This window comes from Drosophila innubila, assembly GCF_004354385.1.
Source record: "Drosophila innubila isolate TH190305 chromosome 2R unlocalized genomic scaffold, UK_Dinn_1.0 1_C_2R, whole genome shotgun sequence".
NCBI lineage: Eukaryota > Metazoa > Arthropoda > Insecta > Diptera > Drosophilidae > Drosophila > Drosophila innubila.
Genome location: NW_022995374.1, coordinates 14,786,532 through 14,813,393, shown reverse-complemented (window position 1 = coordinate 14,813,393; position 26,862 = coordinate 14,786,532). Strand labels below are relative to the sequence as shown.

General features: G+C 42.5%; 3 protein-coding genes across 3 annotated transcripts; 1 reads left to right on the top strand and 2 right to left on the bottom strand.

Moving 5' to 3' along the window:
- Positions 1-49: 49 nt before the first annotated feature.
- LOC117783256 (ras-related protein Rab-3) lies at positions 50-6,772 on the top strand. The gene is made up of 5 exons (XM_034620552.1): positions 50-1,165; positions 5,326-5,557; positions 6,105-6,223; positions 6,297-6,468; positions 6,530-6,772. Exons 2-5 carry the CDS (start codon positions 5,333-5,335, stop codon positions 6,674-6,676), a joined length of 663 nt encoding a protein of 220 aa, XP_034476443.1. The 5' UTR covers positions 50-1,165; positions 5,326-5,332; the 3' UTR covers positions 6,677-6,772.
- On the bottom strand, positions 3,224-5,126 carry LOC117783254 (carbonic anhydrase 6). The gene has a single exon (XM_034620549.1). The coding sequence runs from the start codon at positions 5,107-5,109 to the stop codon at positions 3,565-3,567; it is 1,545 nt and encodes a 514-aa protein (XP_034476440.1). The 5' UTR covers positions 5,110-5,126; the 3' UTR covers positions 3,224-3,564.
- Positions 6,773-10,730: 3,958 nt separating the features above from the next.
- LOC117782993 (protocadherin-like wing polarity protein stan) lies at positions 10,731-26,781 on the bottom strand. The gene is made up of 7 exons (XM_034620114.1): positions 25,323-26,781; positions 19,058-25,253; positions 17,897-19,012; positions 15,947-17,815; positions 14,878-14,884; positions 14,285-14,349; positions 10,731-11,060 (listed from the first exon to the last, which is right to left on the bottom strand). The coding sequence occupies exons 1-7, from the start codon at positions 26,779-26,781 to the stop codon at positions 11,027-11,029; spliced, it is 10,746 nt and encodes a 3,581-aa protein (XP_034476005.1). The 3' UTR covers positions 10,731-11,026.
- Positions 26,782-26,862: the final 81 nt, after the last annotated feature.

The following is a 26,862-nucleotide window of genomic DNA, read 5'->3' as shown; positions in this document are numbered from 1 at the left end:
ATTCACTTGCATAAGCGAAATTCATAAAGCGCGCGCATTTGCTTGTCAATCGATAATCTTTTGATAGTGTTGGCTTACGTCTGTTGTTGTGCTCAGTGCGCAAATGCGCGCCATGAATGGAAAGCTCGCGGGATTGTCGCCGCAAAAGCTTCGTCAGCGCCCACACAAACAACCCACTGGGCGGATGAGCCCATCGATTTTCACCATTGAAGAAGCAAGAAAAAGAAGAAGAAGCAGAGGAAGAGGTAGAAGAAGAGCAGCAGCTGCACGATTTGAAACAGTTTTAAATGATGAAAACGTACACAAAATACGAGTAAATTCGCTTATATTCGCCGCGTCAGTCAATTCGCCGCAAGTAATAACACACACGCACACACACACACTCGCATACAGGCAGAGACAGGAAAATTTTTGCCTCATTTGTGGTCCTGTAAAAGACGACGACGACGTGTACAACACGGAGCGAAAGAAAATTCTTACTGCGGAGTATAAAAAGAAAACGGTGAACAACAATTGAGAGAAAACACATATTGCCCCCTTCTCGAATGTAACTGAATGAATAATTGAATAAATTGCGACTCCGGGCGAGACGAAACGCGCGTTAAACTGAATAATTGATTGAATAATCGTAAACAAGCAGCGCAAATTTGCAAACAGCAGGTAGCAGGAAGCAGGAAGCAGAAAGCAGGACGAAGCCAACAGCGAGAGAGACTCCAACTCAGTGCCAAGGCTGAAACTTCTCCTGAGCTGCACGCCACATAATCAAAAACCAATAACCAGCCCAAACGTCAGTGTAAAAAAAAAACAGAGAGAAACGAGCGAAAAAAGTAACTCAGAGTCACATTATCGATTTGTGTATATGTGTGAAAAATAACTGAAAAGCGCTTACACCCACACACACACTCACACATATTGGCAGCTATAGGAAAAGCCCGCATACGTCAACAAAAACAACAACAAAAACAACAGCAGCAGCAGAAGTTGGGCAAGAATAGTATAGAAGGAGCAGACAGGAGCACTTAAGGAATTATCCAGGATCTAGTGTTTGTATTCGGCGCAATTCAAGCTTGAAGACAACAACAAATACACACACAAAAGTACACAGTAGCTGCAACAACAACAACAGAGACGTAACAACCGTAACAACCTCAAGACTAAAGTCACAGTAAGTGCATTTGCATTACCCATAACAATAAGTATACGCCGCATGGTTCTCATCATTTATGCACATAATACATGAATGTATGTGTGTCTGTGTGTGTGCATGTGAGTCCTTAACGTGTCCAGCTACATTTTCAGCTTCATTAGCTGCCCCTGGGCATGTCAACAACAACAACGACAACAACAACATTCATGCTCGTTTGTTGTCGTCGTGTTTTGTTTTTTGCTTTATTCTTCCTCTTCTTTTGCAGCTGGACACAAGTGGAAATGGCAACGACAGTGAAAGTTGCCAATGTCAAATGCACACGCAGTAAATAAATATTTCATTGTTGTGGCTTCACACCTGCTGGCATTGTTGTTGTTGCAACAACACTAACAACAGCCATAGGCAAACTGAGTGCAACCAAGCTGAAAGGCAATTGGTAATTGGCTTTTCTTTTGGCCATATTAATGTGCTTAACTCAGCTTATATTCTATAGGCAGTAATTATATAATAATAATTATATGATCTATATCAGCTAAACAAGTTTCCTCGATTTTGATATACTTTATATTATAATAAAAGAGAGGCAACATACTCTAACAATATTTATAAGCTTAGACTTTTAGCTTATTTTGCAAAGAAATAGCTTTCCCAAAGTATATCAAGGGTATCTTTAAATAATCATGATTTTTACTGCTGAAAAATCGACATACTATCGATAAAAAGTTTATAGAAGAATGTACCTAGAAAGCTCAACAAAAATTTTTATGTGTGTTGTTAGCACTAAGTGCATTTCCATTTACTAAAGTTAAAACTTTACGAAACACACACTAGGTATACTCAAGCATACACACACACAGCCACTCACACACAATCTCAGACAGGCATCAAAGTTGTTAAGTCCACAAAAGCTGGCAGCATATTGAATTGTTGTCTAAACGTCAAAAACTTTTCAATAGCTGAAATTTTGATTGAGAATTTGACAAGTTTGGTGCATAAGCATTGAGCAAATACACACTCATATACACCCTTGGGCACACACACATATTGTTTCACTGATAAGTGTAGCTATAACTGTATAGTATTTGCTTTTGTGATATTTGATGCCCAGTTCGTTAACAATAATTAAGCTAGCCCACAGGTTGGGCGGGAAAGCAATGGATAAACAGCTGCTTAATGAGGGGAGATGTTTCGAAAATTGCAAAACATGAAAGAACATCAACAACAACAACATCATCAAGGAGAATCAACAACAACAACAACAACTGACAGTCAACCCTCAGCGTATAAAAATCGATAATTACAGCTTGCATGAAGCAGAGATAACATAAAAGCAATGAGCTTTGATAACAGCCTGTTCCTTATTCAGTTGAGCATGCCTGTCTGTGCATGTCTTTGCTTGCCAGTGCCTGTCTCAGTCAGTCAGCGCCTCAAGTGCCTCTCAACAGACTCAGCTTCAACCAGAGCTCGAGCCGTGTCTTTTTGCCAGAGGCCTTGAGCATGACGCGCGAATCTGCGCAACATTTGATATAATGGCCAAGGCGAAAGAGGGGGAGTGGAAGAAGGGTAGTGGCAGGGTAGTGGATGATGTTGCCGAGTTGCCTATACATACAAATTATCGACACAATGTTGTGTACGCAGCGTGCATAAAAAATGTCACTCTTAACTCAAAGTTTCAAATAGCTAAAGCAACATTTTATCCCTCCTTTTTCTACCCTCCCCCCTTTTTCTACCCTCGACAAGGCTACAAGTTTTCAAGGCCAACTGATTGCTTTTGCTGTCAGCCGAGTAGCGTAACTGTTATTTGAAATTTCCTCTTCCTATTCTTGACTTTCCTTGTAAATGACATGACAGTCATATTCAAGAAAAGATGGATAATAAACTATGGCTCCGCCTCATATTCATATTTCATTCTCTTTGCTTGGGAAAATGTCAGATGGTAACATTCTTTGGAAAATACTTGGTATATGTGATATATCTATATTAAATACTCCTAGTGAATCATTGTTTTAAATTCAAATTACACCATTAATATTCATATTTCAATTTCATTGTCCAGTGTTGAAAAACCACAAAAAATACAGTACGAACTTGCAAATTTAATAAGTGATAGATATCTTCATTGACCTTTGTTTTATAATCAAAATGAACAGCTTACATTCTAGCTGTCTATAACTAATCCTGCCTATTTTGTCTCTGATCTATTGTAATGCCCACAATACTGAAATTGTGAAATTGTAGTTATTGTTTCATGCCTTAGAAAATATAAACGCAACTTTGTTGAAGCCACAGCCCCTCGAGTGATGTGTTGAATGAATGAATTACTTGTCCAGTGTGGATTGATTGTTTTCCAATTGTGGTCCAAACAAAGTTGAATAATAATAATCATCTAACAAAAAGGTAGAAAGTGGTATTGTTGGCTATTCAATCAATTGAATGCGGGCACCGACACCGACACCGACGCCGACACCGAGACCATCGCCCATGCCACAGATGCCCACGTCATTGGTCAATGTCATCATCATCTCCTCGGCCTGGTCCAGCTGAAAGTGTCCATTGCACTTGTCCATGAGGCTCGTGTCGCTGCCATTGCTGTCGAGACTGTTGTTCCTGTAGTTGTTGTTCGAGCTGAAGAATATGATGGAGTTGGGGCAGCATGAGGTCACCTGCTGCTGTTGGTTGCCATTGACGTTGCCGTTGCCATTGCCACCTTCACGATTGAGGACGGTGGCACAGACACTCGTGCAGGAGTTGGTGGTTATGGTGGTTGTCGTGTCCAGAGTCTCAATAAGTTGACCCTCATCGTCGGAACTGTTCATTGCCTTGACCTTCAGCTGTTGACGCTGCTGCTCCTCGATCTGTGCCTGCTCCTCCTCAATCTCCTGCTGATGCTGCTGCAACAGCTCAACCCGCATGCGTTCCAACTGGGCAGTGTCGTAGGGACAGAAGTAGTTCAGATTGATGATGCGATTTCCCAGAGGTTGAACGGGACGAGAGTTGCGAGAAATGGGCGTAAAGCGATCTCCGCTCAGCAGCTGGCGAAAGTGACGCAGCTGGAAGTCACTGATGGCCAGGGACTCGGGAAAGATGAACCACTCGGTGCCCTGGTAACAGGGTGGCTGTGTCAGCGATCCACCATAACTATAGAATCCAGTACGAAACGGGTATATCAAATAGGAAAGTGGAAACGGGGCAATCTCAACACGTTTGCCGGGCATCTGGACCAGCTTGAGGTTCTGCATCAACGGATCCAGCAACGGATTGTGGGCAGACAACTCAAAGATATAGGCAATCATGAGTAAATCATAGCTGCTAGTGCAACGACGTGGCACCGAGGCTCCAGTGCGATGCAGGACCTGCATCTCCAGCGGATACTTGCGATTGTTGAGCGTATGCTCGGATCCCTCGCTGTTCGACCAGCCCCAGTGGAAGCAGAGCTCCACAAAGGTGTAGCTGGTCAGCAGATCAGCTCCACTCACAGTGGGCACATTGCTGCGAAACTGTGCACGCAACAACAATGTCTGTCCCGTGTTCTCCAGTGTAATGCTGGCGGGCAGCTCATCATAGTGATTCCAGTTGAGCAGCTCGTGAATCGCCAGTCGCTGGACCATCTGCTCATCAATGTTCACCGGGCTCTGGTTGTTGCCCGTCTGTGTCCAGGTGTGTGGTCCCTGCATCAAGCTGTAGTCATAGACATATGTCTCACTGTTGCTGTTGCTGTTGCTGTTCTTGTTCTTGTTGTGGCGTGTGAGAAACGGGAACGAATAGGAATTCTTGAAACGTTGCCAGCGTGTGTGGAATTGTTGGCTTATCTCAAAGCGCAGCTGCTCATCCGCCTGGGTGAAGAAGCTGAAGAGCAGACATAATCCTGTGGTGCACAGTGGGTGCTGCCAGGCGTGGCTCAGCACCAGGCAAAGGCCTTGTGCTAGCCAACTCACCAGCACGGCCAGTGTGGTATCAAACATTATAACAGTTATCAAATAATTAAGCTTAAGAATATGCGAAAAATTTCAATTGATGCCGATTTCGAATGTTTACTTTTTTTATTTTTAACTGAATTCAAGCGATTGCTACTAGTGTCTAACTATTGTTGTGAATGACAAACGCTTTTGAACTCAACCCTCTTAAATCGCCAGGCTAAGTTGATGTCTAATATCTTGACTTCTACTTCTAATTCACAGCACAACAATGGCTGGCGGTGGTGATCCCAAGTGGCAAAAGGATGCGGCCGATCAGAACTTCGATTACATGTTCAAGCTTCTCATCATTGGCAACTCGAGCGTGGGCAAGACCAGTTTCCTCTTTCGCTACGCAGACGATAGCTTCACATCGGCCTTTGTCTCCACCGTGGGCATTGACTTTAAGGTCAAAACCGTGTTTCGGCATGACAAGCGTGTCAAGCTGCAAATTTGGGTAAGTTTCGATCTCTCGACTGTCGCGAGTCCTACTAGTTTATAATTTGCATACACCAAAATCATAAATTCATTTGCTTAACAAACGACTGTCGAAATAAAAAAAAATGTAGAATACTTTTGTGCGCAGTGCAATTTTACCGCGCAGCTGCTGTTTGAAAAAGTATAGCATACTTTTCTGTGCTAACAAAATTTGCATGCAATTTGGCAAGTATGCACAGTTAACACACAATCAAACACACACACACTACCGCACACTCGAACACACAGACATGTATTGATTGCAGAGCCGCTGTGTCTATTTTCACATCAGCTATGCTTCAATGTGTGTTGAGGCAACAAGTTTCACAGGTGAGCGCACTCTGAAGTGTTCTCACACAGCCAACCACAGCAATGTGTCTGCAAGTGTAAGTGTGGGTGTGTGTATGTTTGTGTGTGTGGGCAGCACTAATTGCGTTTACGTTACCCCTTGAATGACATGCCAGTCAACAATTGGCGCTGACCAAAACACTTGTCACTTTGCTTGCTTGTCTTTCGCCAATATGCAGGATACAGCTGGACAGGAGCGTTACCGCACCATAACCACAGCCTACTACCGCGGCGCCATGGGTTTCATTCTGATGTATGATGTCACCAACGAGGACAGCTTCAACTCTGTTCAAGACTGGTAAGTGAGATACGCCCAGATTTGTACAGTAATTAAACCCAATTATGGTATGATTATTTGATTTTCTTTAAAGGGTGACACAAATTAAAACGTATTCGTGGGACAATGCTCAGGTTATATTGGTGGGCAACAAATGCGATATGGAGGATCAGCGTGTGATTAGCTTTGAGCGCGGACGCCAATTGGCCGATCAACTGGGCGTCGAGTTCTTTGAGACATCGGCCAAAGAGAATGTGAATGTTAAGGTGAGATCAAATAAAAACAGCAAATGAAAAAAATTTATTTCATAAATTATGCTTTTTACAGGCTGTCTTTGAGCGCTTGGTGGATATTATATGCGACAAGATGTCCGAGAGCCTCGATGCGGATCCAACGTTAGTTGGTGGCTCACAGAAGGGACAACGTTTGACAGATCAAACGCAGGGCACGCCTAATGCCAATTGTAATTGTTAAACAGAGCTGACGTGTTAGACAACTAACTAGCCTAACTACACGCAGACACACAAATCCACATACACTCACACACACACAGTTACAATTTGAAGTTAGCAAAGTTTAAAAAAAAGAGAGAGAAAGCATTTGATCGTCGTCAGAGAAATAGATTTTTAGAGAGAAATGCAAGAGAAAAGACATAAGTAAAATACCCGTATATAGTACTTACGTATATGTATTATTATAAATATATATATATAAATATACATTGTATTTATAACTAATTTCCGTTGTCGATCCGTGTAAATGTCAATGTTAATCTGCATGCAAATTATCAATGTTTCCATTTGTTGAGATTAAGATTTATATCCACAAAAATAATGCAAGACGTATGTTTTCAATGAGCTTCTGAGCAGTTGCTAATTTGGTAAATGTGTTGTGTGTAAATTGAAAACGATAACGATAGATAAATAATAACGATAACGATAAACGATAACAATAACTCATGTTTAAGTGCTAAATTGAGTTTGGCACTAATTAAATCTGCACATTTTGTGCTATTTCCTTCATTTTCTTATACATTTCCTCAAACTCTCCCCCTCCCCGCTAAACAGTATTTATGAGTTGAGTCTCAACGATTTTAGCTAAGCGAAAAGCGAAAATTTCCCTTTTTATTGTACATACGCTGGCAAGCAAGTTTTACAGATAGTGAAGAAAATGAAATACAAATGAAAAGTTTTCCTTTTGGCCCCGTTTAAAAAATAGGAAAGGCAAAAAACGCACAAAGCTAGCGAATTGGTGAAATTAAACATTAATTAATTAATGATCTATGATCTATCTTACTACATGGTTTACACACATATACATACATATGGATACATACACACAAACATAGGCGTTGTATATGCATCAAAAAGTTCTAGTCGAAAGTCATTATTATTATTATTATTATGATTATCATGTATGTATGTATTTATGTAGTAAAATTAACATTTGAATGTGTTGCGTATTATAAATGAAATAAATATCCATATATATAAAATTATAAATTTTAAATGAAACATATATACCAAATACCATATACCATATAAAGGCAATTAACCGTACCGACAGCTAACTGAATTCCTTGGCAAAATTTATCCAACAAGTCCCTGTAAAAAAATGGCATCAAATTAAGATTGATTTTATTTAATTTTTCTAAGAGCTATTGAACTGCATACTTTTTACTAAACGCACAAAATTCTTTGATTGCAATTTCAGCTACTAAACAATTGAGAATTCATACACAATTAACCCACCGTGCGAGACTGCACAGTGCAACAAAACAATGACAAATCGGTGCATTTAATTTGACTAAACTTTCTACTTTGATATGCACAGCAAATAAAATTCAATTCAATTTTACAAAATGCATTCTGCCTATTTAATTTTATTTGTAATGAACTAAATGCCAGCTGACTTTGAGATATAATAATAACTATATACACATACAAGTATATATATATATGCCTATAATAATGTATTTTGTATAACTAAACAAGACGCTGAAATAGATTTGAAAAATTTGCTCGTAAATTGCAGAGTTTCACTTGAAAATTAATTAAAAGGCATATCGCTGTATTATAAATACCTCCCAAACCCCAAACCCCGCCCCTAGCCCACCCCTAAACTCCCCCAGGCGAAGAAATGATGCACAACGAGCAGAAGCATAGCAAAAGTATCTATTAGATACGATGTGTTTTGAGATACAAATTGAATTTAACACGGCGTGTATTAAGTTTGTTCAGAATTGGGAGATTTATATACGATAGAGAGAGAAAATGCCTTATAGAGAGCACGGCTTGGCATTTCGAACTGTTTGTAATATAATCACAACAATTGCATTATATATAATATATATACAAATTGAAATACATATATATGTATACATGTAACTTATACGATTATTGTATATGGATTTGCTTCTAGTCGAAAAAAAAAATAAAAAACATAAACATTGTTAAAAATCTCATAAATAAAACTGAATTTTGCGCTACATTGTTGTCATTTGAATGAATATTATAACTCAAAATAATTTATTTATAACCGTGGTGTAATCAAGCTAAACTCAATTATTTCATTATAATAATAAAAATAAATAATAAAAAATGCATAATAATATTACAGTAAACAATAACCCTTAAAGAAAATGTATACAAGATATGAATTATTTATCCAATGATGGTTTTTAAATATTTAAGTAAAAACAATATTTAGTGCATATACACACTCATACATACATACATACATACATACAAAGTACACAAAGATACTTCTTATACTGTATTTGCGTACACATATACATATGTAATGAGTTTAATCCGAACATAGCAGACATAATAATAACAATAATTATAATAGCAACAATAATAATATGAAATTATTAACATGAATAAACCTAAAAATTTAAAATATGAAAAAAACATAGTCCAAATCGTTTGATTTATTTGCTTTGATACTTTTAGGTATTTCTCAAATATTTAAATACTTACCTTCATTTCAGCTGAAATCAACAGAGCTGTGTATTAAAACCAGTTATATAATTTGAATTTTTTAAATTTAAATATACACATTTTATTTAGATACTTCTCGTATTTGTCTATTGAAGTATTTGCTTGCGCTTTGCATAATTTACATTTAAATATATCAATTCACATAGATATCAATAATTTAAGTTTTGAAATGAGAAGCACATAGAGCAGCGTTGATAGATGGTAAAGTAGAAGTGATGAGAGAGAGAGGCGCCTTAGCAATACCTCCTCTCACTCCTTCTTTTCTCTTGACTTTGGAGCACAATATCCTTTGGAATGTGCATGAATTTTATATGTATTTGTTTGTTGTAAGCAGCTTAAATTTGTTTATTATTTTGGTATTTTAGCCACAATTGATGTTAGCCAAGTTATAAATAATTTGTAATTGTTGCACATTCAAACTGAAATAGGCACAACACAAAAGTGTTCTAGCTACAACTATTAAATATGTTATCCGAGTATTTTCATTTAACTTATAGACATTTACTGCTTGGATATGTTTAACTGTATATTTCTGTCTGTCTGTGTGTTTGTTTGTATTTCTTGTCCTAAATTTTCACATAGATATATATGTATCTGTATTTATAATATCCAAATAGATTTTGATTCGTTTTAATGCGCTTTACACGCATTTCATTGTACAATTTGCCACATTTTGTTTGACAGGCTTGTTGTTTGGGTATTTCGGGATTTATCTACGTAATGAACGCATTTAAATAAATGGCAACGTTTGCAAATTAATTATAATTTCATATTTAGTATTTTGTGTAGTTGGCAATTTTTCATTTCGATTCTGAACTGAACTTTAACTAATTTGGCATAATAATAAGCTCTATACGTACTTAGGAGGCACACGACATTTGTTCTGTTATTTCAATCAAATCATATTAAATTTTCCTAAATAATATAAACTTGATACCCTGTAAACGCACTAAAATGTCTACAGTATACGTACAATGAGTATCTGCTGCTTGGTTTGTAATTAGCCAGAAAATCAACAAAATTTATTATACATTTGTTTTATGGTAGTTGAGAAGCTGAGTATCTACCAAGTCTGGCATACCTGTTTCCATATATACAGGCAGAGTGATAACAAATATACTCAAATTTTTAAACTCGCAATCGCCTGTCTCTGGCTTTTTGAGTTGGTTATACTTTTCTGTTACTCATCTTACGTTTTATAGAATTTTGTAAGTGAACGTGTTTGTGTATTGAGCTTTATTTATGCAATTCTTAATTGTTATATGATTTGTTATGAAATCGAAAAAATGCATAAAATCAGTCTGAGTTTTATTAAATACAAATACAAATATAGGTAAGTATAGATTGATATACTTAGTATATGATACAAATACATAAAGCTAAGTAAATGCAAGATTTGTTTATGATTTCGATTAAATTAATTTAATTTAAATGACAGACAAGAACATCTTTTGTTGTTGTCTGTAAAAATTAATTAAATATACTTATTCAAAAATATATATATATTAGACTTATATGTTCGTATGTTTTATGTATACTGTTTCGTATTACGGTCCACTTTCATCTCCATCTTCTTCTTATAGTATGTACATGATTTAAATGCCACACACACACAGTCAATTGGATGTGTGTGTGAAAGTGTCAGTGTATTTTGTGTGTGAGTATTTAAATTATAATGTTAAGCTTTAAATACTTATATTTAAACATTTGTCTGCCTTTTGTATTGTGGCTTGCGTCGAATTGTTGCAAATTGATTTGTTGCCTGTTGCCTCTGTTGCAGTTGCTGCTTATGTTGCAATTGTCGCTTTGCAGTCAGTCGTCACACAGTGGTTTCATCGTCATCAATATTCCGCCTGTTGCAAATTGTATATAAACATTAACTATTTATTTTCAATTATTTAAAAGCAGCTAAACTACAATTTATTCATGCGATTCACAGCTTGATTACGTGTACAGTTTATATAATGTTCAAAAAGCATTCCAATATTACATCAATCCAAAATAATCGAATTCTATTTTATATTGTTTTATTACGAGAAATAATGGAAATGCGCAATTTGGTGATGTTGGAAAATAGAAAATCTTTTTACAATAATATGCAAAATTACTTTGTGAGAGTGTGTGTGTGTGTGTTTTAGTTATCGTATATGCAGATATGTGTTGTATTTGTGTGTATGTGTGTAGTAAGGCTTATCTTCAGCTCTTAAACTATGTTAAATTGTACTATGTTAAATTGATAGATGAGAGCGGTTCACTTATTTCATAAATCATAAAGGAATACAATTATTTTAAATCAATTCTGTCAGTTTGACTTTTAATTGCTTGGCCTAAGGCATTATTTGACTTTAAATTGGTAACATTAAAGGGTTAAAGTTAGATCGGGTAACTATCCAAATATTTATATTTAATTGCATTTAATTATTTAATTAATACTCTTGCAGATATGTGGTTTTTAAGTTTGGATCAATTAAGGTTAAAGCAAAGTGAAAATTAACTAAAAGTTCTTGTACGGAAGGAATGGAACATTCTACCCCTATGGATGAACTGTAAACTCAGCATGGGGAGCAGAGAACTGCAACGGGTATGTTCAAATCAACTCAGAGACTCGGTAGCAACGGATTCGATCGAGTCACGGGTCTCTTTGTTTACGATCGAGTCGCGGGTATGTTTTTTTTTGCTTTCGAACAATTCGGGTCAAGTGGCGTTCGAGTCATACGATCTGATTTGATTGTGATTGTTTGTGAGCGTTCGTTTCGATCCGATCACGTTCGAGTGGCAACGATCGTCATGGATCGTGATCGTTTGTGAGCGTTCGTTTCGATCCAATCACGTTCGAGTAGCAATGATCGAAATGATTTTTGAGCGTTTGTGAGCGTTCGTTTCGATCGAGTCACGAGTCATGATCGAACTTGCTGACTGATTTGATTTGATTGTGATTGTTCGAGTACGATCGAGAACGACACTGTTGATTTTGTATTTTTTTTCCTGCTTCTTCTTCTAAGTAAATGTGCGCATATATGTACATACCAGAGAACTGCAACGGGTATGTTCGAGTATGATTGAGCACCAGAGCGACAAGTTCGATCAAATCAACTCAGAGACTCGGTAGCAACGGGTTCGATCGAGTCACGGGTCTCTTTGTTTACGATCGAGTCGCGGTATGATTTTTTGCTTTCGAACAATTCGGGTCGAGTGGCGTTCGAGTCATACGATCTGATTTGATTGTGATTGTTTGTGAGCGTTCGTTTCGATCAATCACGTTCAGTAGCAATGATCGAAATGATTTTTTGAGCGTTTGTGAGGCGTTCGTTTCGCTCGAGTCACGAGTCATGATCTTGAACTTGACTGAGTTGGTTTGATTGTGATTGATTCAGTACGATCGAAGCGACACTGTTGATTTTGTATTTTTTTTCCTGCTTCTTCTTCTAAGTAAATGTGCGCATATATTATGTATGCATACATTTATATTTATGTAATTATAATATATTTATGTAAATGCATATTTATATGACACGATTATGTACACACATTTTATTAAAACTATTATTTATAATTTATTTATTTATTATTAATTATTTATTGGTTTTAAATATGTTTTATTTATTTAATGTCAACTTAGAATAGTTTATAAAATATAAAATAAAATGATAGAAAATATCTGTTAAAAATTTAAATTTTAAATTAGAAAGTAGAATGAAAAATTAAATTAATTAATATTATAAAAGTATAATTTATTTTAAATAATTTAAAGAGTTTGATAGTTTTTCCAGTCTTTAAAAAAATTAAAATATTATTATTTTTATTATAGGATGTGTAATTGCATGTATGTATGTATATACATATGTACATATGAACGTATGTATACGCAGCCCGTAATTAATTTTACAATAAACGTCTTAAGCATTAATACTATTGCATTTATATACGAAAGTGAAAAAATCACAACGAGTACGAGTCAATGTTCGAGTCTGATCGAACATCTCTTACCCGTTGCAGTTCTCTGGTATGTATACGCATCCCGTAATAAATTTTACAATAAACGTCTTAAGCATAAATATTATTGCATTTATATACATATTTACGCGTGCATAATATCATTGCAAGCGCAAACAGCTCCCGCAGTGCGCGCTCTCAACGTCGGTATGACTCGTTGATTGATCCGATCGTTTCAACAAAACAGGTATGATCAAATCAAATCAACCAGCAAGTTCGATCATGACTCGTGACTCGATCGAAACAGACGCTCACAAACGCTCAAAATCATTTCGATGATTGCTACTCGAACGTGATTGGATCCGACTGTTCGGAGTCAAACGCTTAGTTCGAACGATCCGCTCCGATCGCTTGAACAAAGTGAATAAATCACATGAAGTACGAGTCAGTATTCGAGTCTGATCGAACATCTCTGCCCCGTTGCAGTCCTCTGTTCTGAACGAGTCATCTCGAGTATATGACTCGATGATTGATCGTCGTTTGAACAAAGCAGGTATAGATCAAATCAAATCAACCAGCAAGTTCGATCATGACTCATGACTCGTCAGAGCGAACGCTCACAAACGCTCAAAATCATTGATCATTTGCTACTCGAACGTGATTTGGATCAAGAGCAGAACGCTCACAAACGATCAGCATGATTGCGGACGATTTGATTCGAATCAAACGCTCAGTTCGAACGATCCGCTCCGATCGCTTAAACAAAGTGAAAAAATCACAACGAGTACGAGTCAATGTTCGAGTCTGATCGAACATCTCTTACCCGTTGCAGTTCTCTGATGGGGAGATGTAGGGAGTATATAATATTTATTAATAATAAAACATAGCAACAGTTTGATTAATTCCTCTGCAAGCGTATTAAATCTTCGGGATCACCGAAATATTTTATATTTAATTTTTTATTATTAAGTATACGCCTAGTTAATACATTGTAGCTCTAGCCATTATTTAGATTGTGGTAGTTTGAATTGATTATTTGACTGTTTGAAAACTGGTGCAGAATAACACTAATTGGGGATAGATTCAGTTGCTATTTGAATATGTATTTGTGGTGTGCTTTGATGTTATGTACATATCCTGATACCATATTGTAAGCGACCAAGGATAATGTTGCCTCTGTTGTCTGCGATGCAGCCAAATAATGTCGAACTGTGAAAATGTTTGCATAGTATTTTTTTGTTGTGTTTTTGTTATTGTTGCAGGAATGATTTTATGCGAGACTTATGATCAAATATTAGAAAATTGTTGATTAAATAAAAAAAACGTAATGACAAAATTGCATTCAACAAACTAAACAAACAAATACAAATTAAAATAGACAAAATAGAAAACTATTTACATTTGCTTAAGCAAATCAAATAAATTGCAAGAAAAAATACAATTATTAATGTTTGCATTTATAAAATTAAACAACTAAAATCAATTAATTCATTTACATTAAATTGAGCGTAAAATGGAATTTGTTTAAGTAAAATGTGCAATTAAATGTAAGTAATTATTTAGTTAAAGAATTTCAATTGTATTTACACTTAAGTTATTGGAAAAACACAACAACATAAAGGAAAACACAAGTGAAAATTGTATACAACAACAAAAAGGAAATGAAAATGTTGTGATGATGCAATTTGATACGATGAAAGTTGGAAAATATGGAAAATGCATTTCGTTGTGGTTTACCTCAGAGCTGTTGTTGTTCAATTGAATTGTTGTTGTTATTGTTGTTGTAGCGATTTGTCAGTGTTGTTGTTAAATATTTGATGTTGTTGTTGATTTGTTTGAGTTGGGTTGGTTTTTTGGGTTAAGAAAACACAATTGGCCCCGCCATCGTTTTTGCATTGCGTGCAAGAGTGTGTGCGTGAGTGTGTGTGTTTGTGTTTGTGTGTTTGTGAGTTTGTTGTTGTTGTTTCAGTTGTTGTTGTTGTTGTAAGCAAAGCGCAAAGCAGTTTACACAGAGAGGAAGAGCATAGAAGTGAAAGATAGTCAAATTAGATTTGCTTCAAACGTTCCCAGTTCCAGCTGAAAGTTGCAATCATTTGTGCGTGTATATATATATATGTTGTGTGTGTGTATGTGTGCGTATGTGTGTGTTCATCAAAATTGTTGGATTTTTTCGTATCATATTCATTTGCATTGTTTTTAGTTTTCATTGTTGTGTTGATATCACATCGGATTTAGGGGGCAGGAGGGCAAAGGGGGGAAAAGAACATGGAAGATTTTTTTTAGACATTTTTGTTTTATGTTTTGTATTGTTGTGTTTATTTGTGTTTGTGGTTTGTATGCCATAAAGTAAAAAGAATTTGAAACAAAAGAGCAGAGATTAAAATGGAATCAAAGGAATCGGAAAAAATAAAAAGGAAACGAAATCTTAACGTTTAAATTAAACGAAATGAAACGAACCGAATATGAGTATGATTATGGGATTGAGTGTGAGTATGAGTATGAGTACGGATGAGTATATAGAGCAAATCAAATATAATTGATGTAAGAATTTGAGGTGAAACTGAAATTGGAGTGTACATGGAAAAGTACAAAAGCGATTTGCTGGCTAATTACGAGAGTGGACCAACAGAAGCCACAAAAGAGGAGGAACTCTCTTCATACAAGGACATAGTACACATCGAGTAACGAAAAAACCCAAATAGAAAACAGAAAACGATAAAAAAAACCAAATACCAAAAACCAATCAAAGCAAAAACGTATAAGAAAATGAAATGTTAGGGAGAACATTATTTCAAGGATTACTTACTCTGTGTCCGTAATGCTGGCCAAAGGACCCAGCGGTTGCATGGGCGCCACCATGTTCGAGGGGGGCGACGAGGCACGCGAACTGTGCCGTGAGCTGCCACCACCAATTGTACCACCGATTCCTCCAGCTGTGGCAATGCCGTTGAGTGTGTGCCGAGCGAGGAGACCAGGATTATTCATATCATTAACGAGCGCCGCATGTGGATGCATCATATGGCTGCCACTGAGCTTCCTCGCCTGCTGTTGCAGATGATCTTCCTCGGCGGTATACGGAAAATGATAGCCATTCTTATCCGATCCCTCCGACAGGCGATCCGCCTGCTGAGCCAACTGTTGTTGCTGCTGTTGATAATCGTTCTTCAGCAGCGAGTGCACCGAGTGAAGGGAATCTGTGGCATAGGCAGGTTGACGCTTCAGGCTGTAGTGTCCATCGCGAGAGCCATAGATGTCGGGGGTAATGCGATCCTTGGACAGATAGGGTGACTCCGACTTGGCACCCAAATAACCGCTGCCCAAAGTGCGTTGTTTGTCGTAGATGTTGTCACTGAGGTAAGCCGCATCCGGGTGGAAGCTGCGCAAATGCCCAATGGTTTGGGAGCCACTAGCACCACCAGCACCACCCGGATAGTCCTTCTCACTGCCATAGTGACTGGGTGGCTTGTAGGAACCGTATTTATCCGGATAATCATTGCGTCGTCCATACAAACTGTCCTCATAGCCATCGCGGGCATCTCGAATGTTTTCCAGGATCGAGGGCGTCATATTAATCTTGTTGTGATGCTGCTGCATGTAGCTGGTGTCGGTGAGATCGGGATTGGGCAGCGGATTCGGTGAGATGGTCATCTTCTGGCCATGCACATGCTCATTATCCGAGCCCGTGTCCTGCGACCAACGTCCAACATTAGGAGGCGATTGAAGATACGCATCCGGCAGTTGACTTGACCAACGTGGCGCATAGACTGGTTTATTGACGCTCGGAAAGAGTTGCGGACTCTGCACCACATTCAATTCCGGCGGTGTGGTGGCCTGCACATGCTCCGTGATGTTGGGCAAATAGGCTGGAGTTGCACTTACCGCCGTGCTGCGATGTGTGCCCGAGGAACGCGCCGTTCTCGACTCATCATCATCGCTGGAATGACTGGAGGCCAATTCGAGAGAGCGTCCATCGGTTTCCGAACCGGAATCCGAATCCTTGCGCTGTCTTCGTGACTTCTCTTCGCCACGACTGCGTCCTGTGGTCGAGGATTCAAATCCACGCAGAAAACTTGGCGCATCACTGGCCGAATTGTAGTTGGAGGTGGATGTCGATGTCTGTCTCAGTTGTCCATCACTATACGGACTGGAGCTGGTCTTTGCCGTGCTCCTTGAAGTGGTGCTCGATGCACTGATGCCAATATTACGTCGAGTCGTTTCGTAGTTACTGGCGAGGAAATTATTTGGCCTCGCGGCGCCATTGACATTATGCGAGCTATTGCTCACCACCATGGAGGAGTCCAGCAAAGGCACCTTTCTGCCCATGCAACGCAAACAGGTTCGTTGAAGATTCTCTCGCACTCGCTTGTTAATGATGCAGTAGCCGATGAGGCAGAAGAGCGCATGGAGCAACACCACTCCGGAGAGCAGTAGACTTAGCAGCTGGGAATGCTCCGAGGCCGCCAACACGGCCAGCACCCACATGACGCCCATGAGAGGGAGAGAGACGACCGAGAGCCAGAGTAGAGTACGTAGATTACCAAAGCCCAGCACATGATCCTTGAGCGTGAAAGCCGCCTTCACCGAGACAAAGAGTATGAGGAGATTCACCACTGACATGCCGGCAATGGGACCCACCAACCACCAAACCACAGGCTCATAAACGGATAACCAACAGCTGAAAGAAGAAACAGATTGGATTATTTGTGTCAGGCGTTAATCTTCAGGATTAATAATACAATATAAAATCTTTACTTACAACAAACTATTGCCATATTCATGAGCACGAACGCCAACGGAGAGACCGACGACAACAGCTGGAGCTCCATAGCCCATGGCAAAGTAGAAACCCATAGGACCATGATTGATGTCCCGCATCTCGGTGAGCATGCGATAGAGATGCACACAGTCCACAGTTGTCCAGCCGAAGGCAGCTAGCCAGAAGTAATGCAAACAGATGGCAATCAACTTGCAGGGAAACTCATTCTCCAGCAGATGACGCCTCGACTGCATTCCGACGAAGAAGAGAAGCTCCGCACAAAAGACGCAGAGTACAATATTCTGATGAATCGTATTCGAGTTAGTCTGCTGGCCACGGAGCAAAGCCAAGGCCAGAAGCACTCCCAACAGCAGAGGCAGGGAGACCATGAAGGCCGAGTAGGAAGTTATTTGTACTAGAAGCGAGGGTTCTGGAATATCCTCCGGATCTATAATGTCCACAATGACCGCATAGTTGGAAATGTGCGTGCAGCTACAGTTGATCAAGATGGGCAAATGCGAGTTCGAAGAGAAGCCGCCATCGAAGTCGGGTATCTCGGTTTGACAGCCGAGACGTGTCCATTGATTGGTAAAGGAGTTCCAACGTACGCATTGAGGATTCGAGCGTGGTCCGAAGCGCGCCGCATCCATGTCTAGCCACATTTGTAGCTTGATGGGCTGCGACAGATGTGGCGATCCCAGCGAGCGATAAACCATGTGTTGTGGCTTTTGCAATTGCTCTGATGGATAGATCACTTCTACCTGACGTTTCACCAACCGACGATCTCGATAAATTGCATCATTTTCCCCCTTTGACTGCTCACTGCTGTCCGGATTTCCTTCATAGTTTGGATTCAGTTGCTCCGGTGAGTCGCCTCCACTGAGTTCCTCGCCAGAATTGCCATGGAACTCAATGTCATCCAGGTTGAGGCGTATATGAGGCTGCTCTCCCACCTCTATGGCCTCATTGCTGTTGGCCTCCTGCTGCTCCACAGATGCTGGCGGCGGAATCTCATGAGCTGTGATCCTGATGTCCTCAATCTGCTGCTCACTGCTACTCGTTGGCGCTTTGGGCACATCAAAGACCTCCACAAATTGTTGCTCTGAACTGCCAGAACTTCGACTACTACCAGAGGAAGGAGATGAAGATGATTGACCTGACGAAGAGGATACAGATGAAGAGGAGGAGGAATAACTACCGCCTCCTGCTGAGGATATTTTACGAGATGGAATTTCCAGACGCTGCTGTTCCCGCTCTGTGGATGGCACGAGAATCTGTAGTGATAATATAGGCGTAGCTAGCTCTACATCAACGCCCCAGCGACGAGTGATCGTCTCATCATAGAGATCGGGCAACAATTGGCCCACATCCTTGTACTGAGCATAGGCGACAATGGCCCGATAGTCGTTACCCCTTCCCTGGGTCACTTCATCGCTCTCTGGCGGCGTTATCCCGAGCATCTCAAGAGGAACCAGCACCTTGGTGTGCTTATCAAACTTGTGCTTGTCCAGAATGTAATTGTTGTACTTGGGAAAGCTGATCACAGGCTTCTGCTTGGCCGAATGCTGGAGGAATCCACTCGTATCCGGCAGAATGACACTTTCCGTGGTGAAGGCGTTCGGTTTCAGGTACTTTGTCTTGTGGTACTCGCTGAGCTGTTCCGGCTCATAACCGAATAGGGACTCGGTGGTGACAATGTCCAGTCCCAGCACCATGTTTCTCTGCACGATCTCGAAGGGATTTGTGTAGGTATCGTGCTGTGAACGCGCCAGGACAACCATGTACTTGTTAAAGGCGTCGACGAGGTCATCAGGTCCACGTTGAATCAACTCCGTGGCGCGTTTCCATTCAGCATCGTATTTCCGATCGAGGATCACACTTGCCGCATCCACCAGATTCTTGATGAAGTACTTGTCCTGGCTGTGTGTCAAGTTGAGTCCACTTTGCATTAGCTCATAGTTGATCAGCTCCTGGAGAATGCCCTCCGTGACCAAGAGATCTGCACCGTAGAGACGATCATGGGAGAACTTTAGCTCATCGGAAAGGTAATCCATCTCCAGCTCATGTGACCAGACAGCACCGCCTCCCCCCGCATTAAGCAGGAAGGAGGACTCCATTTTGTATCTTCTGTTGTGCTTCGGAGCCGGAGGTTTGCTGACGGCGTTGCGATCTACAGCCTCGCAAGCGTGCTGCAGTTGCTCCGCCATTTTGATGGCCACAAAAGAATTGAGCTCAAGTTCTAGTTTCTCCAGTTGCGAAAGCTGACGACGCAGCTCGACAAACGGTTCCGATGTACAGTTGTACATATCCGGAGTGCTCCAACTTCCAGTTTGACTGTCACAGCTTCGTTGACCTTTGCCCCGCGCTGGAAGAGGGCAACTCTCGACGGTCACGCTGCCGAGAGGAGTACGGGGCCACCAGATGCCGGCAGCAAAGGAACGCGGACAGGCATCGTAGACAACCTCACAGCCATTGAGGGTAACCTCCGCATAGGGATTGGAACAGGAATCACAGCGTCTTCCGATGACACCCTCTCGACACTCGCATTGTCCTGTCAACCGATTGCAAGCACTGTTGAAGCTACCAATTGAGTAACAGTCGCAGGCAAGGCAGGCGGTCTCGTTGGGTGGTTGGTAATGGTTCGTCTTGCAGTAGCATTGACCCGACGTCTTGTTACAGTCAGGATGATAGCCCTGTTGGATGTTACACTTGCAGGGACCGCAAACTCTCTCACCCCACCATCCTCCTGGACAGGGTTGTTGGAGAGTTCTCTCACAATAATCTCCATGTTGGAAGCTGCTGTTGCACTCGCAGCTGTAGCCTCTGTACAGGCTGACATTGGCGCGACAGATGCCCGCAGCGCAAGGATGAACCGTACAGATAGGAGCACAATCAGCACCAACGTAGCCGGCGGTGCACTCGCAGGTGGCGTGATCCCAGCTGCTGGAGCAACTCGAGTGGGCAGGACAACTATTGGGACAGTGAGCACGAGACTCACAACCATCCTCGACATTCTCACGAATTGTGGGTCGTGAAAGAACCGCTTGACTCGCTCCGATTCTCACATCTTGCAGACAACCCTCAAAGGGAACCGCATCCTGGACAGTGCCAATGGTACCATCCACACTACCCATGACAATCTTGCCCACATACAGACCCTGTACCTTCTGAGACATTGGCACCGAACCGGTGCGTTGGCCATAGTCCACGGAGAACTGTATTTCCGAGCCCTGCAGCCACTTGATCTCCACGCGATGCCATTCTCCATCAGAGAGGTAAGCACCCGCCAAGTACATGGGCTCATTGTCGTAGATGTAGTAGAGGATGCCATGTTTTAGACAGATCACAGTCGAGCTGTTTTGTCCGATCTGAATCTGCATAAGGAACGCATCCTCCTGCCGTGTGCGCAGTGAGAAGGATGTCAACCAAGGCAACTGAATGGGACGCAGCAAAGGATTGAAGCTCAGGCTGCCATCTCCAGAGAAGCGCCACGGAGCTGGTATGTTATCCTGACAGTTATTACCCGCATAGCCCTCGCGGCAATCACAGGTATAGGTGCTCCAGCCCTCCCGGCACGTGCCCCCATTAAAGCAGGGCTCTGAGCCACAAAGCGGCGACTTCTGTGGACATCCTGAAATAGTGCCATTGTCCGCCACATACGAATTGAGATCCACGTAACGGTCATCAATACGCAGATCAGAAATGCAGCCGACAAAATCACGATTGGCTACCGGAAAGTGAGCAGGAATACTTGGAAGACCTCCCACCTGAAGGGGTCCCGTGAGATCAAGGAAACGATGACAGGTCTCAGTTAACAATGCACAGCGCTTGTCCAGCTTCAGTGTCGTCTGATTGGCACAATTCCAAGGTGCACCCAACCGTCCCGACAAGGCAATCGCCGTGTCGCACTTGTCCAGAACGAGAGTCACAGTTCGATTAAAGTAAATGATTTCCACCTCGTGCCACTTTCCATCGGAGATCTTCGACGGTTGCACGAGGGTAACGCGCTCACTGTTGTCTCCCAGAGAGTATGAGAATCCAATGTGTCCATCCAGAAGCTCCAAGGCGATGTAATCATGCAGCTCGTTGTATCTTCCGTTGTAGAGCAGCAGCCCATTGTCCTGGACGGTGGCAAAACGCAGCTTGAGATTAAAGCGATGACGTTGCTTGAGACTCTCGAAGGTGAGGAAGGAGTTGCGGGAGAAGGAGCGAGATCTTAGTTCACAGCTGGCTGTGTAGGGTGGCGGCTGTGAACTGAGATAGTTGTTCATGCAGGACAATCCTCCCTCGCAGGCATCTGACATACACGGTCGTAGCTTGCTGATGTTTGTCTCACAGTTGGCACCCGTATGGGACTCAAGACAAACGCAGGTGTAGCCACCCTCTCGACGCACACAACTACCCCCATTCTGGCAGGGATCCGAGTAGCAGAGATCCACCTCCGTGTCGCACAGGTAATGTTCCTTGCTGCCCGTAAAACCTTCGGGGCAGGAGCAGGCAAAGGTATTCACTGGATAAATGGGTCTAAACAGCACCGTACTGCTGTGAATGAACTCCGAAGCGTTGCCGAATTTCAGCACAGTCAGACACTCTTCGAAATTGAGGCAAGGTTCACGCACACAGAGGTTATCATCGAAGGGAAGTACCTCCACGGTAGCCAGTCTCGCAAGGATTGCTCGATTAAGATATACCCTTTCCTGCAGATACTGCGGTGTGTAGAACTCCTCGTGTGAGACATCGGGTCGCTTGGCAGAGAAGCTAACGTTGAGTATGCGCGAGGTGACATCTGTATCATCCTGTATGCTAAAGATGAATATGCTCTCCTTGGGGCAGGGTATAATTGCCGCCAAACCATCCAGAAAGAAGTTCAACAGCGGCGAGAGAAACGCCTCCTCCGTCATCTCATTGAGACGCACCGTCACCGAGTTGAACAACATATCCTCTGTGATGAGGCGAACGGAGAGTTGCATTATGGCCTTGGCCTCATTGATGCCATCCGAAACGGACACCTCCATTGTGGCAAACTTGGGCACATTCGTATTCAGCTGGGGACTAAGGATCAATCCGCCTGAGCTGCTATTGAGCCGAAGGAGATTCGCATTGTTTCCGGAAAGAATACGATAGTTCAGCTTGTCGCTGACGTCCGCATCGTAAGCTGGAATTCTTCCGATCTCCCCACTGGGAAAATGATCTCGGAAATTGTTGAATATCACTTGGAAGTTGCGCAACTCCGGAGCATTATCATTCACATCCGTTACCAGAATTTCAATATGGGCATCATTACGCAAGGGGGGACTTGCCGCTCTTACCACGAGCTCGAAACGTTTGCGGGAGGATTCATAGTCCAGCTCCGTCATGGTCAGTAGTTGAGCACGCTCTGAGCCAGGTCGAGTGACCAGTGAAAAGGAATTGGAATCATCGCCGCCAATGATGGAATAATGCACCACGGCATTAACACCTTCGTCTGGATCATGGGCATGGATTTCACCCACCACTGAACCCACCGGAGAATTCTCTGGCACATAGAGCGTAATCTTGTCCGATTCGAATGTGGGAGGCGAATCGTTGACATCCTCCAGGCGGATTTGTACCTCTACAGTACTCGACAATGGCGGAGATCCCTTGTCCACGGCGATCGCTGTCAGATGATACATAGCGACGCTCTCCCGATCTAAGCCCTTGTTGGTTCGTATCGTACCTGATGTTGGATCAATGACAAAGGAACCATCCTCCACATCTCGATCACTCAATAAATACTTGATGCGTCCATTGAGTCCAATATCTGGATCACTTGCGGAGACTTGTATAACCGAGGTGCCCACCAGTGCATCCTCCAATATAGAGGATTGATACAAAGGGTTCTTAAATACCGGCGCATTGTCATTCACATCTGTCACGCTGATCTCCACATCGGTTGTATCACTCAGCGAGGGATTACCCCCATCCTTGGCGGTGACAGTCAGTAGATAACCACTTGTAGTCTCCCTGTCCAATGGTGCACTGGTGATAATCGCTCCCGTCTGTGAGTTTATTGTAAACGGATCGGGACTACTTAACCCATTGATGCTCTCCTCGTTCAGGGAGTATGTAATTTGCGCATTGATACCCACATCGCTATCGGTGGCCGAAACCACTAGGACAGTGGTGCCAACGGGCGCATCTTCAAACACAGAAGCACTGTAAGGAGCATTCTCAAAGATCGGGGCATAGTTATTTGCATCCGTGATATTGATGTGCACAGTGGCCGTGTCGGAGCGTCCTCCTGAATCTGTTGCCGTCACCGTGAGCAGAAAACGCTTCTCCTGTTTGTAGTCCAGCGGTTGGGCAATCGTTATTAGGCCTCGTCCATTCTGCGAGGTGATGGCAAAGCGTCCACGGGTGTTGCCCGTGGTGATCTCGTAATGGAGTCGCGAGTCCTCATCTGGATCTGTGGCTGTTACAGTGGTAACTGGCGTGCCCGGCGGTTGATCCTCTCCGACATTGGCCTCATAGTACTTGGGATTGAAGGTGGGATCGTTGTCGTTCACATCCTGCACAGTTATCACTACCGAGGAGCTGGCAGACTTCGGAGGGACGCCGCCATCCTTGGCGACCACCTGAAACGCAAAGCGACTCTGCTCCTCCCTATCCAATTGCTTGATGGTCTGCACCCAACCAGTGCGTGAATCGACGGCCAACGGGAAGTTGTCATCTCTTTCCGAGATGCTGTAACTGATCTCCGCATTGGCACCCTCGTCCGAATCGTAAGCCTGCACTCGAATGATGTTGTATCCCACGGGAACATTTTCGAGAACGCTCTCCTGGAACTGTGAGGTGTAGAAACGTGGCGCATTATCATTGGCATCGATGACATTGACCAGAAGTTGGGTGGTGTTACTCCTAGACGGACTACCCCCATCCTGAGCACGGATGACCAAGCGATAACTTCTCACACTCTCGTAATCAAGAGGCTTGACCAAAGTGACATCGCCACTCATGGAATCGATGGAGAACTGGGATTGTGTGTTGCCACCAATGATGGCATATCGAATGGCCGCATTGTTGCCCTGATCTGCGTCTGTGGCACGTATGTGTGCCACAGTGTTGTCGTCGCCCCATTGATCCTCTGGCACTTGGACCGTGTAGGTGCGTTCACTGAACTGCGGATAGTTGTCATTGTCATCGAGAATCTTCACCAGAACACTCGCTGTTGCCGTCTTCCGATCGCTCTGCGATGGCGCCATGTCCGAGGCTGTCACCAGCAGATGATAACTGTCTGAAGTCTCGCGATCTAGGCTGCTTCTTGTGGAGATTACACCCGAGCGTGAGTCGATGCGAAAGATGGGCAATTCCTGATCCTGCGTGTTGCCAGCGCCATCTAAGAAATGGAAGAGATTAAAAGACGATAGATACGGATGTGGAGAGAAAGAGTCTAGGTTGAACTTACCTGTAACACCCTCAATGCCGTATTCAATGTCCGAGTTTTTGCCAATGTCTTGATCTGTAGCACGCAGTGTAATCACTGTAGACCCAACAGTGGCTCCCTCGCGAATGCTCGCCTCAAACTGCTCCGCCTCGAATGTGGGACTATGATCATTGCAGTCCAGGACATTCACCTGTAACGTGGTGGTACCGCTGCGTGGCGGAAAACTGTCATCTGTGGCCACCACACGAAAGTAATGCACATCCATGAGTTCCCGATCCAGGCTAGACGATGTGGTGACTACACCCGTCCTTGAGTCCACCTTGAAGAGCGACTGGGAGCGTGAGTCGAGCAGGGAGACCATGGAGTAGACCACAGGGGAATCCTCGGGATCTCGAGCACGCACTGTGGTGACAGCAGCTCCTGCTGGCTGCTCCTCGAGCACAGAGGCCACATACAAAGCCTGCTCGAAGTAGGGCGATTGATTTCTCAGCTCTCGACGCACTCGCTTGGCAATGTCCGTGTCGTTAAACTCCTGATGATGATAGACGATCTTCAGGCGATGATCGGAGTCAACGATATCATTGCGATTGCAGCGAATGTTGAAGGTGATGCTGACCTTCCACATTGATTCATGGATGCAGACATCTCGACTCGCAACCAGATCACGATTCTGATGCTCAATCGCGAATCTCTCGTCGTTCACATCCAGGAAGTTCACCTTGCAGTTCTGGCATACGGATTTGGGTAGGAAAGCATTCAGATTGTTGATGAACTGCGATTTGCGCAGACAGATCTGGTTCCACTTGTCTGTTGTGTGGATGGCATATGAGGCATATGTCTCCGATATCCATTGCTTGGCATCCGTGATTCTTCTGTGAAGTGCAGGCTGCAGTTGCAACGGATCCGTGGAGATACCACGCCTTTTTCTGCTGAGGATGCGATGCCTCATCTCGTTGTCGAAACTGTTGCCAAAGATGAGATCACCTGGCTGAAAGTCCGTGCTGTTTTGACTATAAGCCTGCTCCAATTGATTCCCATCGAGCATCAGCAATTGCTGTGAAAGATCACGACGACGTCGTCGTCTCTTTGAGTATCCCGTATTATCCTCCTCTTCAAAGTGATGCAGGTGATGTAGTTCCTGTTCAATGCGGCGATCCTCATTGCAGCTGTGTCCCGATATAAAGATGCGCACGGGCAGACTATAATAATCGATCGATCTCAAACGATTCGATGTGGAGTCCACATAGAATGTAAACAGATTTGGATAATAGATACCATCGCATTTGAGGGACTTCTTCAATTGGATTTGGCCATCTTTGTGACTGACCGCGACTAGATGATGCACAAAGTTTGCCGACTTGTGTGCATTGATTTTATAATGGCGTTCCGAGCCCAATTTGTAAACTGAGGCATTAAAGATGACAGCACCCGGCGGTGTTTGTTCATGCACAATAATTAAATAGCCAGATATCTGCCTCATGTGGCATGCCAGCTGCAGCAGCAACAACAGCAGCAGTTGCTGCCACCGCAGACTGGACTTTGTTAGCATTGCAAATACACT

Coding starts and splice junctions, on each gene's coding strand:
- LOC117782993 (XM_034620114.1), bottom strand. CDS start 26,781: ATGAGGCAGATATCTGGCTATTTAATTATTGTGCATGAACAAACACCG. Junction 25,254..25,322: donor CGGCATTGAGGGTGTTACAG/GTAAGTTCAACC, acceptor TCCATTTCTTAG/ATGGCGCTGGCAACACGCAG. Junction 19,013..19,057: donor TCTTCATCTGTATCCTCTTC/GTCAGGTCAATC, acceptor TAGTAGTCGAAG/TTCTGGCAGTTCAGAGCAAC.
- LOC117783256 (XM_034620552.1), top strand. CDS start 5,333: ATGGCTGGCGGTGGTGATCCCAAGTGGCAAAAGGATGCGGCCGATCAG. Junction 6,224..6,296: donor TTCAACTCTGTTCAAGACTG/GTAAGTGAGATA, acceptor TTTTCTTTAAAG/GGTGACACAAATTAAAACGT. Junction 6,469..6,529: donor AAGAGAATGTGAATGTTAAG/GTGAGATCAAAT, acceptor TGCTTTTTACAG/GCTGTCTTTGAGCGCTTGGT.
- LOC117783254 (XM_034620549.1), bottom strand. CDS start 5,109: ATGTTTGATACCACACTGGCCGTGCTGGTGAGTTGGCTAGCACAAGGC.